General features: G+C 37.4%; 1 protein-coding gene across 1 annotated transcript in view; it reads left to right on the top strand.

The window, feature by feature from the left end:
• Positions 1-14,233, top strand: part of Tiparp (TCDD inducible poly(ADP-ribose) polymerase) — a 28,669-nt gene extending 14,436 nt beyond the window's left edge. The window contains exons 3-6 of the mRNA XM_026392938.2: positions 5,582-5,750; positions 6,984-7,144; positions 12,237-12,515; positions 13,154-14,233. Of these exons, the coding sequence (XP_026248723.2) occupies positions 5,582-5,750; positions 6,984-7,144; positions 12,237-12,515; positions 13,154-13,601 (1,057 nt within the window). The 3' untranslated portion in view covers positions 13,602-14,233. The remainder of the gene's footprint in view (positions 1-5,581; positions 5,751-6,983; positions 7,145-12,236; positions 12,516-13,153) is intronic.
• The last annotated feature ends 2,082 nt before the right edge of the window (positions 14,234-16,315 follow it).

Genomic DNA, 16,315 nt, shown 5'->3' with positions numbered 1-16,315 from the left:
CTGGACTCTATGGCTCTTCCCCTTCAGGCGGTTTGGTCCTCTTAAATACTTTGCAAATCACCCCTGCAGTTGCCTCCTTAGTCCTCTGTGATCATTTGTCTTGGGTGCAGTTGTAATAGCTATAAATAACTAAGCATAGAATAAATATCAATAAATAAATGAGTCTCTTTCCTCACCTCTTCTTATCCTCTCTTGCCAAATATTTTTTTTATTTTTTATTTATTTATTTATTTTTTTAGAGAGAGAGAGAGAGAGAGAGAGAGGAGAGAATTTTATTTTTAATATTTTTTTAGTTCTCGGCGGACACAACATCTTTGTTGGTATGTGGTGCTGAGGATCGAACCCGGGCCGCACGCACTCCAGGCGAGTGCGCTACCAGTTGAGCCACATCCCCAGCCCAAATATTAATAAATTAGTCCTCCACATCACCACTGTTGGAATGACTTTTATAAAAGGCAAGTGAGGAAGTTGTAGAACATCCACCCGTGATTCCTGCTGTTCACAGGGTCTAGTTTTGACCTCTTCACCTCCAGCACTCAGCCATTCCTTTTTTTTTTTGGTACTGGGAATTGAACTCAGGGGCACTCAACCACTGAGCCACATCTCCAACCCTATTTTGTATTTTATTTAGAGACAGGGTCTCACTGACTTGCTTAGTACTTTGCCATTGCTGATACTGGTTTTGAACTCACTATCCTCTTGTCTCAGCCTCCCCCGAGCTGCTGGGATTACAGGTGTGTGCCACTGCATCCAGCCTCAGCCATTCCTTACCTGGCCCAGCCAGACTCTCCAGTCCAGTCTCTGTCTTACTTCCTCTACCTGTGGACATCCTGACCGTCTATATGAGCCACATTGCTTCTCAAACACTCTCCTTGTGCATGTTAGTCACTACCTGTAGGGCCAGGCCTCCCCTGTCTTCCTGGTGATTGACTAGACTGGACATACATTTCATCTACTTTGGGATGTCCCTTGACCACCCTTCCTGTCACCTCTCCCAGCAGAGGTAAGGCATCTGCTTCTGAGTTGTTCCCAGATCTATAGGCCATGTTTCACATATGCCACAGGGTTTGCTTTTCCTGCTAGACTAGCTAGCGCTCTGTGGCCTTTTACCTTTTTTCTCCTATCCCCAGTATGTAGCCCACTACCTAATCATGTGTCTACTTAAGATTATTTTAGCTTTAAAAATGATCACATTTCCTTTTGGTATTCAAATACTATTGCCTCCAGTGGTTATGTATTTTCCTAAGCTCCCAAATGCATAAACTTAGGAACTGTCTATCTCCTAGTAAGTAGTGGTGTACTGATTTCTGTTTCATTCAACACCTGTTTCTTTATTGGTTCTGATTCTCATTCCAGCTGCCTGTCCTTATTGTAGGCTTTCAGTTTCTTTTAGTATTGTAAACAAAAAAAGAAATGATGTGTGAGGAATATTTCTGACTTAGTGTGGGTGTTGGAGCTCTGTATATTGGTAATATGTGTTGGAAGATGTTGGCCTAATTAGTATGTGAAGATATTTGTTGAGTAAGAGGAGAAACACTGTCACAAAATATCTAAATTATGAGAACGGGTGCCCTTTTCAAAATTTAAAATGAACCTTGTATCTGGATTCTTACAGTGTATGTGTGGTGGTGTGTTAGTTGGCAAAGCTTGTGAAAACAATGGTTAATATTTCAGCAGTTTCAGTCCATTCTTTATAGCAAAAGCAAGGTTTTGGTTTTTTTCTCCCCTGACTCATAGCAGGATTAAATCTGAGGTAAAACAATACAGATTGATTTAGCCACATGATATATTTAGCGAAAGCTAAACTGATCTATGTAGTGACTATCTCCATTACTTCTCTCTGATCATCTAGAAGTAGGAATGCCCTCAGGCCAGATAGAATTATTATCCAGAATTATTGCACCCTGCTTTTTTAAAAAAATGTTTACTTTTTAGTTGTAGGTGCACACAATATCTTTATATTTATGTGGTGCTGAGGATCGAACGCAGTGCCTCAAGCATACTAGGCAAGCACTCTACCTCTGAGCCACAATCCCAACCCTGCACCATGCTTTTACAAAGACCACCCTCACTGCTCCCACACTCTCCAATCTCTAGCACTGTTTCTCTTGCACAGTTTCCACACACTCTATATTTACTACTTTGACCCTCTGTCCCTATCTGCTCAATACTCATAATATTCCAACCTGAAGATTCTGAGAAGGCAGACTCCTTAACTCATGGCCTGACATCTCTCACATGCATGTTATACCCTGGTTCACATTTTCTTATGTACCCTAGTTACCCTGTTCAAAAGGTCTCCTCCTTGGCTGTCTGAACTACTCCCTTCTTATGAGAAGCAAAGTGCTTGGAAAACTATTCTTGTTCTTTGATACAGCCTTTTACTCACCATTGATGTTTCCTAATATTTAAATTCCTAAAATTCTTTTCTCTTACAGAAAGCTTTCTTGGTTGAAAAAGTGAAGAATCTTACTTTCCTGAGTTTTATCCATTCCTGGACACCAGTAACTAGTTTCTTTCCCATAATGCTGCATGTCTGTTCTTTTTCCTCTCATTCCCTTTTATGTATTTACCACTGATGAGTTTAGATAGGCAAATAAACTGCTTCTGGTTTTATACTGTGTTAACTATTCCTCTCATGAAGCCCCTGGAATGCAGGGACTACATCTGTTTAATTCATTATGTATTGCCTGATTCATCCCACCACTACCATTACTACACATAGATGACTCATAACTGCTTTCTGATATTAGGAAGCAGTAGTTTGATAAAGAAGAATGGTGGATGTTGAATGTTGGGCAACAGTAATGCACACTTTTATACTGATGCAAATTGTGGAGGAAAATCTTGGCTTTGGATTTTTAAAGCATTCCCTGTTTAAGGGAAGCAGGTGGTAAAATTAATTTTATAAAAAGGATAATTTAATGTTTTTCAAATTTGTTATTTTGCCTCTGTTAGGTCTAGAACTGCACATTGAAAATCAAATACAGCTAAAATAGTACTTTGATCCATCAACCCAAAGAAAGTTGATAGTAGTAAATTAGGATTTGTCATAGAAATTTCATAATGCCCAAAGGACTGAAATTCACAGAGAATGTAGCAAAAGCTGCAGTTGTAGATGTCTTTCTTATGCAAATCATTATCTGTGAAGTTTCAATAATACAGGCATGCATAGAAATTGCTAGCATGATGTCCAAAATGAAATCTCATACTTAAACAGCAAAAAACATTGGTTTTATTCGTGTTAACATAATGACTGCTGTTCTAAAAACTCCTAAAGGAAATAGGATTTGTTAACTTATAAACGGGGAACATTTGATGAGGAATAAGCTTAAAGGGGACAAATGTGGTTAGAAACCCGAAATGGCCTTAAGACAGGAAAAGATTTGTCTTTCTCTTCTCAATTATAACATCATGGTCTCCTAAAGGCCATAAAAATTATTTAAGGCAATTTGATGTGGGGTTTGGCATAGGAGTTCCAAATTTCAGAATTTTTCTTTTTTCTTTCTTTCTCTTTTTTAGGATTTCCCAGAAACATTTTCCCTTTTAAATTAGCTATAACTATTTACTGTAAGTCATTTTAAACAAAACAGTGATCAAATGTGATTTAAGCTATATGTTATTGTCTATGCTTAATAAAAATAAAAAGATATATTTAAAATAAATATATTTCTTTTTATAACTTATATGCTTTTTTTGGTAACATCAATTTGCCTGAATTGTTTTCATAGAGAAGCTGACTTACAAATTACATCAGGATGAAGGGCGAGAAGTAGATTTTCCTTGACATTTGTCAGGGGTATTGAGAGATGTTAGTAGGCATTCATGAGGAAAAGGGAGAGCCTTGGTGGTAGGTTTGGAAGGCTTTGTGCTAGCACTTCAGCACCTTCCTTAGCGCTCCAAAGGATTGTGGTGAGGCTGCAGTCAGCAACCAAGTGTTTTTCAGACATTCACACCAGAGTTCTTTCTGTACAGAATATGTCACAGTCCTTCAAATGAGTACACCAAACATAGTTTGAAAAGTGTTGCACTAACCAACAAAGCAAGCAAATAAAAATTTTAATACACTTTCCAAAATCATGAATTACAGCAAAGGAACTAAGTTATTTGGGAAAATAATTTAGGCCCAACACCTGAATTTTACATGTCCCAGTTGTTCTGAATACTGCTCATTCTGGAGTATCCCGAGTTTTGTAGACAACCATTTAGAGATGTTCAGTAGAAGGGAGAGTATGAGGAACGTATTCGGGAACTTAATTATCTTGTTGATAGCTATGATGTTATTTTCTAATGTATTTTATTTTTTATATTTGCTTAGGGAAATTTTCAAGCATACTTAATAAAGAGAAGAGAGGAGGAAAATGGACACTTTGCCAGTTACCTAAAATAATATTTCAAATATTAGATGAAATGTTTAATTAAAAAGTAAATACAGGGGGGCTGGGGTTGTGGCTCAGTGCTAGAGTGCCTGCCTCACATGTGTGAGGCAGTGGGTTCAATCCTCAGCACAACATAAAAAAAAATATAAAGATATTTTAAAAAAAGAGTAAATACAGCCAGGTGTGGTGGTGCACACCTGTAATCTCAGCGGCTCCCAGTGAGTGGCTTGGGAGGCTGAGACAGGAGGATCAAAACCTGGAGTTCAAAGCCAGCCTTAGTAAAAGCAAGGTGCTGAGCAACTCAGTAAGACCCTGTCTCTAAATAAAATATAAAATAGGGCTAGAGATATGGCTCAGTGGTTTAGTGCCCCTGAGTTCAATCCTCAGTACACCCCTGTCCCTCCCCTCCAAAAATAGTAAATACAAGCCTGGTGCTGTGGCACACACCTGTAATCAGTGATTTGGGAGGCTGAGGCAGGAGGATCACAAATTTGAAACCAGCCTCAGCAATTTCCTGAGGCCCTAAGCAACTTAGCAAGACCTGTGTCTCAAACTAAAAAAAGAGGAAAAGTAAATACATGTTTTAATTGGGTCATGCATTATAAATTAAATTTTAAATGAAACTAATTGTGTAGTGGGACTTCCCCTGCCAGCAATATGGTGATGTTTGGAAAGGGCTGATTCAACAGTTATAGACCAGAAAACAAAATGGCAAAATATTCTCATAGTTACCCTCACAATAATCCAAAATCATCATCTTCTCTTCATGTTTTGCCAACATTTTTTTCTACTCAAGAATAAAACACAGTATTGGTTTTGGGTGGATTAGGAATGTTGGCTTAGTTTCCAGAGAAATTTTGTTTTCTTTTTGGATGTCTATATCAGCTTCATCCTCAGACTGACATCCAGATTACCTGCACTCAGGGTTTGACTCACCTTTCGGGGAACTGGAATATGTAATTATATTGATTAGTTTAGGCCAGTAATGCTGTTGACAATTCTACTATAACTCTATGGCCTGGATGTTTTGGCCCTTATTAGGTAAGGGCATTTAGAGAATGGATACTGAGAAAACAACCAAGAATATCTTTTTATTCCAAGTAAAGCAAATTTTAAAAATCCTACAACAGGCTGTACTAGATATTTTAATTTCCACTCAGATGGATATTTCTATTTAGCAGTTTTTTCTTGGGTCTTTTTAGAGGACAAGAATTTTGGGCAGATTTGAATGCCATGAATGTGTATGAAACAACTGAATTTGACCAACTACGAAGGCTATCCACACCATCCTCATGCAATGTCAACTCTATTTACCACACAGTTTGGAAATTCTTCTGTAGAGACCACTTTGGATGGAGAGAATATCCTGAGGTATTTACATGATCTTTAAAAAAAAAAAAAAAAAACAACAAAAAAAACCATACATTTGAGTTGGGTTTTGTTTTGTTTTTGTCTTTCTCTGTTATATTATTCTTCCTTTCTGACAATGACTAAGCAGAACTACAGGTCATAATTACAGAGCTTCTTGATATAAGAGTCTTTGATACAGGTAAAACTTTTCTCCATTTTTCTGAAAATGTATTTATTTTCATTAATCTGAAATTCATACACAGAATGCTACTATTATCAGAGAACTAAAATGCTCTCCCCAGAATCTTTGTACTATTGTGATAAAGTATTTAGACTTGGTGCAATTAGAATGATTTTAATGAGATGAAAATTTGTGTAACTTTGTGTCTGCCTCCTGGATTTATAGAGATTAGATTAACATTTCAGAACCCTGAGAAAAACAGTCACTCTCAGGTCTCTGAAAGAAGTACTTAAAATTGTTTATTAAGCTGTGGTCAGGCAATAATATAAATTTATTTGCAATTTTGTCCTATGTGCTCATGCATCCTTTGTCTGAGATAGTGAAACTAGCTCATCACTTAATAAAGAAGGTTTTAAAACAATATTTTACATTGCTTCTGAATGACAACCTGGCGTCAAAACACCCTGAAGTGAACTTTAGAGACTAATTTCATATTCCACAGATCTGACTTCTTCAATTTGATTACTTCTTTTCAGCATTGCAGAATGAGAGAACTTCTACCTTATTTAGTGTTATTGAACTAAAATTTTCTTATTCTTTTAAGTAATCACTAGTATCTGCCTTCATTTATCTTTCAGAGTAATAAATAGCCTGTTTAAAACATATTCTTAGAAAACTTAAACTCTTCCTGTGTTCTACCTATCAGAGGTTTCTCAGATTTGAAACTTAATTGGTGTTTTTGAACTTTTGACACTTACTTCCCCTTCTGAAAATTTCCTTAAGAAAGATTAAAAAAAAAAAATCTCTAGGACATCATTAAGGTGGAAAACACAATAGATGAAGTGCCATGGGCCTCCCGTGTTTCATAGGTAGAAATCTATGTTCTTTTCAATAGGGAGTATATTTCTACTCTGTATCTTTGAGGGGAGATCCTATATATAAAAGAAATGAATTTGATCCATTGTACATTGTTGAAATTCCTCTGGCAATAACAGTGAAGTTAACTGTTTTCATATTTTATGGTGATTGTTTATTAACTTCTTTCTCTTTACCTCCTGTTTTCTACTCCATAGTCTGTTATTCGACTGATTGAAGAAGCCAACTCTCGGGGTCTGAAAGAGGTCCGATTTATGATGTGGAACAACCACTACATTCTCCATAACTCATTCTTCAGGAGAGAAATTAAAAGGAGACCACTTTTCCGCTCCTGTTTTATTATGCTTCCATATTTACAGTAAGTGTCCAATGGAAAGTCTTGTATAAATATACTTCTGAATGCCAGTGAAACATTTTAAATTAAGTATCTTGGTTGTTACTTCTAGAATGTGAAATTCTGAATTATTCTTTTGATTTAAATCTCCAATATATCGAGTTCAGGTAAGCTACAATTAACATTGAAAACAGGATGTATCCTATTGGGTTTTTTTTTTTTTTAAATATTTATTTATTTATTATTTTAGTTTTCGGTGGACACAACATCTTTGTTTGTATATGGTGCTGAGGATCGAACCCGGGCCGCACGCATGCCAGGCGAGCGCGCTACCGCTTGAGCCACATCCCCAGCCTATTGGGTTTTTTTTAAAGTTGAGAAGCAGAGTTAGCACTTTCCTCACAACTAAAAGTAATGATGTTTGGAATAAGGCAGAAAGTTTGCATTTCTTCAGGGAAGATTGAGTTTTCCTTTCCATGAGGATCTCCTTTGATGTTTCAAGACTACTTCCTACCCCAGATTCACCATCAGCATTTGGGTAGAGTCCCACAAGGTGGTGATCTCCATTCTTTCTTCCTTAAGTGAATTTCAATTGGAAAAATTCACCCTTTCAAATAACTTATTTTCTCATTTGCTAAATAAAGCATATTTTCTTAAAAATACTAAAATTTTATGTCCTATATCCTAAGAATAAGTCAACTTTCTAAATTGTAGATAATATCTTCTTTCATTGTCCCAAGTGCCATTTCTTCCTCCCCTTGCCAGATATCCCATTGGCACATCTTAATAGGTACCCCAAGATGGGCATGTTACCATTAGTCTGGCCATCTTTGAAAGTTAGTATCTCTAGGAGATCATATACTCAAATGTATCCTAACATTAAAAGTGATACTAGGTTTATTTGATTTTATTTACTTGGAATCTAGAATATTGTTGGTTGGTTTCATCCCATCTTTTAGGTGAAGGTGCTATTTTTATATTCCTGTTGTTTTTATTTCAAGCCCTATGTTTTCCCCAAGTCGTCATGATAGAATCTTGATCTAATTCTGGGATTGCAAGGGGAATGTTGAAAACAAAATACAAATACCTAACCCCTGTAATGTCAGTATTCATAAGAAATTTATAATAAAACCAATTTTAGAAATATATATTGACTTTGGTCAAGTTACTGCTTTCTGTGCAGTCCAAATGTGAAAATTTTTATTTGTGTGGGTTTTTTTTTTTTTTATGTTGTTGTTGTTGGTTTGTTTCTTGTCCCCTGCTTCTTTTCTTTTTCCTTTTAGAACCAGTAAAAATGCTATTTCTGGGATTTCACCAGCACAGTTGGAGCCAGTGTCAGCATGCAATAGTTAGAAACAGTGGTCCTCTTGGTGAGACAGTAGAACTCATTAGTGAGACCAGCAGCTTGGCCTTGATGAGCCAGTTCAGCAAGATGTAGCTTCTATGTGAGGGTAAAAAAATACTCATTCAGGTGCTATGTTGTTGGGAAAGTTTTAATAAACGGTGACAATCCATTTGTTTCAATCCTAATATAAGCAGTTATGAAATACTTACTTTAAATTTTAAAGTATAAACTATAAAGTAATACAAGCAGTAGGGGAACTAAAGCTACAAAGGCTTTACTGTATTTATAATATTGGCTTAAAAGAGAACAAAAAATTACTTTCCCTTTTTCTTTTTAAAATTTTCTATTTTAGTCTTCCTGTTTGAATCGGTGATAATCAAGCATAAAGTAAGAGGTCAGCAAATCAGTGATTAGGTAGATGCTTCAGCAAGAAAAGAGCAGAGGAACAGCAAGTTCACCAGAGTGGAATGGATAAATCCAACAATCCGGTCTGCCCTCGGGTCAGGGGCTGCTGGACACTCAGACTAGCCAAGCTGAGAGAAGATGAGGGAGACTGGTTCTAAAAACAGATTCCAGGAGCAAATTCCAGAGGCAGTGGTCTTAGCCAGAGAGAGTTTTATTTTTTTGTCCTCTGCATTTACATGTTATTAAATGCAAAGGATCAAAGAAAAACAGGTGAAACAGGTCAAAATTGTCAAAGAATCAGAGATGTCTTAAGAATTGGAAATGTGGACTGGGGCTCAGTGGTAGAGCACCTAGCATGTGCAAGGCCCTGGGTTTGATCCTTAGCACCACATAAAAAAAAAATTTAAAAAGAAAAAAGAATTGGAAATGCTAGGATGGGGAGGGAGACTGACTTCATTTATTTTCTACAAATTCAGTTTTTTTTTTTAAGGGGCTTCCCTGTTGCCTTTTAACAGGGCTGATAACAAGAGCCAAGGTGGTTAAAAAACAAACAAACCATCAAATCTCAGATTTAGGGTATGCTTGGGGATTCATTTCTTGAAGCTGAAAGGATATTTGTCCTGTGCAATCCCCTCATGATCATGAGAAGGCCTAATACAGTTTCTTTGACTCCTCCTCCCAAAGAGTAAAATGAGCTAATTTTGATTTCTTTACTGAAGTAAGTTTGGAAAATGTCTTTCACCTTGGGGAAGGGAGAGAAGGAGAGTGATAAAAGGTGACCCTTGGATTCTGAAAACCCATTTTTAGGAGTATTAGTTCAATACAGTTTTAACTTTGCCTCTTTCAAGAAGGATGGTACAGTACTGTGAAGCATGCAGTGTATCATTGGAATTCCATGAGCTGAATAGAAACAGCATTGTCAGAAAATACAGGTGCATTTGTGGCTTTGCTTAGTATGTTTTTTTAACCTACAAGTAATTAGAGTGTAGAAGTCTATCAGACATATATGCATCTGTGTTTTAGTCCAGTTAGGATGTTATCTTGTTAAAAGTAAGCACCTATGGGCGGGAATGGATGCTAACCACACATAGAATCGAATTTAACATTTTAAGATATACAAGGTTTATTTGCCCTGGTTCATCTTCAAGAAGTAAATAGCAAACCTTTTAAGAGATATGTGAAGTTCTCATTTTATGGAATGGGTTTTTGGGCAGGAATTGTAGCAGAGAGAAGAGGAGCATTCTCATTGTTAGGTTTTCAGTACAGGCTGAGACAGTTTGTAATCTTTCTTGGGCATAGTGTTTGGGGGAGACTATTACCTTCCCTCTTCAACCCAGAAACCTTTGTTGTGACTTCAACCCCTGACAATAGTGTAAAACCTGGTGGGCTGGGACTTAAACCTGTAGAGAGTAGGAAGAGAGGGGCTAAAAATAAAGGGCTTACATTCTGTGCTTTCCTGCTATTCCTGTAGAACAGTGATAGCTTTTTAAGGAGTTACAGACCTTTGAGATTTCGATTAAAGCAGTGGGACCTATATTTAGAAAAATGTACCAGTGGAAAATGGGTCATGGTACCAGAAAAATGTACCTCTACTGAGGCTCCAAAGGAATCTATCAGGGATCTTGAGAAAATGCCCCAGAGGATAAGATCTATGTGCCTTTTGTCATGAAAGTGGAGATGCCAGCACCACTTTAAATCTGTCCTGAACTTCACGCACCTGAAGGATTTTGCCCTGTATCTACTTACTCAGAACTCTCTCACAAAGGGACTTGGAAGCATAACTGCTTACTTGACCAAGGTGGGACTGGAGAAGGCAGTTAGTTATGCATCCATAGTTTTAGCTGCTTTTTTTTTTTAGTACCAAGGGTCAAACCTAGCGGTACTCAACCACTGAGCCACATCTCCAGCCTTTTTTATATTTTATTTTGAGACCGGGTCTCACTAAGATGCTTAGGGTCTTGCTAAGTTGCTGAGGCTGGCTTTGAATCCCTGGTCATCCTCCTCCCCCCAGCCTCCCCAGCTGTTGGGATTACAGGCAAGTGCCACCATACCTGGCTTAGTTTTAGCTTCTTAATGAGCCATCTCTTACTGTGAAAATACTATGATACAGTAGTAGTAGTGAGAGGCAGGCACATGGAATTGGTATCCTAATACCCATCTATCACTTTCTAGCTGTTTAAAAAAAAGTATAAATTATGAAAAATATAGAAATGGAAAGAGTCCGAGTTTAGAAACTGCGCACAGGCATGGATTTAAATCCTCTCTGCTCTTTGGTAGCTGTTTTAGGGCAAATTATTTAACCTCTCTGAACCTCAGTTTTTGTTTTTGAAAAGTGTGGATAACAGTGATCTTGCAGAATTAATTGTGACAGCAATACTGTATAAAATGTTTGGTGACCATGATGAAAGTGAGGGTGATGGTAGGATCTGCTCTTGGAGATGAGGTGCACATTCACACACAGCTGTAGCCTCTGTGTCATAAAGCTTCCTAATCCCTTTGGCAGACATGGCTTCCTTGTGACAGCACTGTGTGTGAAGGAGTGTGACAGTACCCTGACTCTGAGATGGTCTCAGGGTCAGGATTTCCTTAGTTTCTGTGTCTTCCCTTTTTCTTCTGTTTTGAAGAGAATTGGCTACAAAATGATAGAAGTTTAAGCATTTAGGCAGGGGTAAGTAACTTTTCAAAGCTGCTGCTTATCTGAAGTCATCCTTCAAAGTAACAACTGAATATAAAGGTTCTAGGATATGCTTTCTAGTCTGGGTAATTAGTGCCATCTTAATCGCACCCAAAGCTATGAATTTTTGAATATGGTGGTGGGCTTTATTATTTGTAATCTTAAAAAGTGAGAGAAATTTCAGATACCTGTAAGCTTTCAGTGTCTGTTTCATGATTTTTCTTTTTATTCAGAAATAAACCCCCTTTCATCATCTGCCCAACTTGTTTCCCATCCAACACAACTTTTAGTGATAATCTCTTCTGCTTGGTATAAGCAGAGTTCCAATAAAGCATACAAATTATCATCACTCCATAGAATCTCCCTTGAAACAAAGTTTCTTTAACAATATAGAAAAGAGGATTCCAGGAGGATTCAAAAGCAGAGATACTCATAAATTGGCCCTTGCTTATTTGCCCTGCAGCAGTACATTCCAGAACTTCTCCACAGGGAGGAGGCCAGGAAGACGCTAATAATAGGTTATCCATGTACAGGCAGTGGGGTGTGTTTGTTTTTGTCTTTTCTTTCAAATGAAGAATATTTTTGTTTTTTAAGCAAGCATTTAAGCCATACAAGTTATAATATAGAGCACTTATAATGTGAAATGTATTTATTTCTGGCTGTTTTACATGAATGTTCCTTCTCCATCTTAGGACACTTGGTGGAGTTCCCACTCAGGCTCCTCCACCTCTTGAAGCAAGTTCATCATCACAAATCATCTGCCCAGATGGCGTCACCTCAGCAAACTTTTACCCTGAAACTTGGATTTATATGCATCCATCTCAGGACTTCATCCAAGTGCCTGTTTCTGCAGAGGACAAAAGTTACCGAATCATTTACAACCTTTTTCATAAAACTGTGCCTGAATTTAAATATAGAATTTTGCAAATATTGAGAGTCCAAAATCAGTTTCTTTGGGAGAAATATAAAAGGTGAGTCAGAGATGTGAAAAGTTCCCTGAGAGCTTTTCTTAATGTAGCTAATATCAAGTGCAGAATGTAATAAACACCTACATATAATTTAATGTTTGTATTTTCCCACATATTAGTTCACATACGATCCATAACAAACCTATACATAGGATTATTACAAATTACATTTTGCTGAGAGGAAGGTGAACAGTAGTAAAGCTTGGCAATTTACCCTAGGTCACACAGCTAATAAGATGCAGTACTAGAGTTTGAACCTGAGGAGTTGAGCCCCAGAGTCCTTGCTCTTAATCTCTATTGTGCTGCCCCTCACTTCAGCAGACAAGCTAATGTAGTACAAAGGGAACCTGTGCAGACTGAGGAAGCTCAGACAAGGAAGGGAACCTGAGGAATGTAAAACACAAACTGGATTTGAAATGGAAGAGAAAGCAAGTGGTTAGTGAAGAAGGAAGTATAGGAACTTTTCTGGAATGGAAAAGCTTAGTTTAAACTTTTAATATGATCTTTGATGGCATCTTGCCCTTGATACCTACATTAGTACTTTTCTTCCTTGAAATCATGAAGAAAAGTGTGCAAATACATCATGTTTATTAAATTGATCTCTATTTCCTCCTGATTTCTCTCTTCACTTTTTGCCTTAGGAAAAAGGAATATATGAACCGGAAAATGTTTGGCCGTGACAGAATAATAAATGAGAGACATTTATTTCATGGAACATCCCAGGATGTGGTAGATGGAATCTGCAAGCACAACTTTGACCCTCGAGTCTGTGGAAAGCATGCTACAATGTTTGGACAAGGCAGTTATTTTGCAAAGAAGGCAAGCTACTCTCATAACTTTTCTAAGAAATCCTCCAAAGGCATCCATTTCATGTTTTTGGCCAAAGTGCTGACTGGCAGATACACAATGGGTAGTCATGGCATGAGAAGGCCCCCTCCTGTCAATCCTGGCAGCGTCACCAGTGACCTGTATGACTCTTGTGTGGATAATTTCTTTGAGCCTCAAATTTTTGTCATTTTTAATGATGATCAGAGTTATCCTTATTTTGTTATCCAATATGAAGAAGTCAGTAACACTGTTTCCATTTGAAAAACCTTGGTACTGCTAAATTATTTGATATGAACTCAATCCAGCATTTGTAGCAGGTTTTGAATGGATGGGACTGGGTAGGGAACAGCATTGGACAGTAATAGGGCACTTTTCAGACCCATTTTTTTAAGTGCTAGAAAATGTAATTTTTTTTAAAAAGAAAAACAGATTTTAAAATGACCACTTATTGTTTAATTATTTACTAATTGTTAGTGTACTCAGTGTGGAAAAGACTAAAGATTGCATACTCTCCATTCACACTTGTACATATAGGCAGCAATATTATTAGAAGCATTTGGAAACAAAAGAAAAAGAAACCAACAGCTTAGCTAATCAAATGCTGCTTGGGTCTGATAGTAGTTTGGCCAAGTCAGATGGAGACTATGAGCAAAGTGAGGATTATTTCTTACACTGTTAAAACTGACTGGAACTGATACTATCCTGCTTATTTCCACCCAGAACATCACTACTTTGGTATAGTATAAGTTCATAACATTTTGGTGGCTAGAAAGAAGTTCTTATTTCTGTCAGCAGGACCGAAACACATCACTCAGTAAAAGACTATCCATGACTTGAACTGTTCTGCAGTTTGCCTGAGAATTCAGAGTTCTGTTTAGAGGAAGTTTAGGAAAGCGGGGGAGAAAAAAAAAAGGAACCATTTGAAAATATGTCACCAGCAAAATTTTTCACTATCTGGTTATATAAAATAAGATTCTTGTGTTAACTTCAGCATTGGGAAACTCAGTCTCTTCCATTATCATCCACCTTGGTTCTAAGGTGTTGGGCCGCTAACTGGTTAAAGCCAGTGTTAAGGGTTAGGAGTATCGCCTTCTTGGGGGTTCCAGATCTGGCGCCTGCCTGGAGGTTTCAAGAGAAAGGAAGTACATCTGTAACCAAGCCAATAAGTTTTATTACTGTGCTTTGCATACAGTAGATTCTCTGAAGTACTTGTTGCATTGAAATCACTGTTAAAGGTGGCAGTCTGCCCTGTGCCTGCCTTGCTGGGTACAGCTGGGTCCCCTGGCTAGGGCTGTGTCCTACACTACTCAGTTAATAGAAACACAAACTTGGAATTGTGCCCCAGCCCAGCTCTGGAGCACGGCAAGGTGAACAACATGCTGCTGTTGCCTCAACTCAGAGACAGTAGCTGTGCTTCGCCTCAAGCAAAGCAAATCCTGCATCTTTACTAGAGTGGCAGTGGTTGTTCACAGAATTCACCACAGAATTCCTTTAGACACCAAGCTCTCCTAGTACATTCATGGTTATTTCATTTACCTAGGACTTTTCAGGAACCTCTGTGTTATTTAAAGCAAGATATAGCTGTACTGACGTCTCAGTGAATCGCCTGTTTGAGCACTTACAGGGCTTCCACACAGCTATTTATTTCGCCCTAGTTGACCCTGTTTGCTATGTTGGCACGAAACAGGCAACTGTGGCAGATGTTCTTTCATTTAGTTATAACTTTAAACCAGTGATTCCCAATCTTTTCCAAGTTAAGACACCTTACCATTGCTTATTTGATTTTATGAAACCTGTTCCTTTTTTTCTCCCTAAAAGAAACAAAAGCTTTATGACATATTTATTTTTTTAATAAAACTAAGCAAAAATAAAAGTATGGTAATTCTTTAAAAACTTGTTGTTTTGTTTCCATTTACTATGCCTGAATTCACCACATAGTTGGTGATCTGTGAATGCTGGCTGGCTGGCTATTGGGTGGTATGAACAGATGTGTGATTGAATGACTGAACAGACCTATCAGAACATGCTGACTGCCCCGGATATCCACAGAAAGTACATTAATATCAGCAAATAGCATGAGAAAAACATGAGCCATTGTCCCCTTCAATTCTGTGAAGAAAATATAAAAAGGAATTGTGGACTCTTTGGATTTCAGCAACTTAAGGTCATCTCACTGGTATATGGGAGCCCCTCTGTTAGGACTTTACCCTTCACCATAATGCTTAGAGTTTTGCAATAGCACTGTATATTCTAAATGAGAATAACAATCTAAAGTTTGAAATGGTTATATGCATTTAAAACATACTAAAAGGTATTTGGTAACTTCTACCAGCATGACTATAATTTACATCATTTTAAGAAAGCTGGAATTTATTGTTCATTTAAACTTTGGCTAAGATTTCTAGGAAGCTGGGCACAATGGCACCCCCTATAATCTCAGTTGCTTGGGAAGCTGAAGCAGGAAGCTCACTTGAACTAGTTTAAGAACAGCTTGGGCAACATAGTGAGACCCTGTTTAAAAAAAAGTTTCTAGGAAAAAAAGCCTGAATTCCTTGAGATAAGACAGACCAATGTTACAATTCTGTAGTTAAGATTCTTTTGTGTCTTAGAATTAAATATTGGGTGCTTTAGGATTAATAATCTAAAACCTGATTGTGTTTTCTGTTACCTGTTTGGTTAAGTAAATGATTATTTAGTGATAAAAATAAGCATTAGGTTCTGAAATAAGAGGAATCTTTATTTTACAACATCTAAAAATGACTAACACCCAGTACCATGCTGTCAGTTTAATGTACTATATCAGAATAGTGTACTGCTAGTTTGAATCAAGGGTTTGTTTCATTTAAGAAAAGATGATTATAAATGTGTCTAGCTCTTTCCTTAGTTGGAATTCAACAAAGGGCATTCCGTACAGCACTTTTCCTGGATTGTAACCCACACTCAATTTTATTGCAAATATTTGATCTTTGAACAAC

The sequence above is a fragment of the Urocitellus parryii genome, chromosome 2, assembly GCF_045843805.1.
Source record: "Urocitellus parryii isolate mUroPar1 chromosome 2, mUroPar1.hap1, whole genome shotgun sequence".
Taxonomy (NCBI): Eukaryota; Metazoa; Chordata; class Mammalia; order Rodentia; family Sciuridae; genus Urocitellus; species Urocitellus parryii.
Note: the sequence above shows the minus strand (reverse complement) of the source record. Positions and strands in the feature narration are given on the sequence as shown.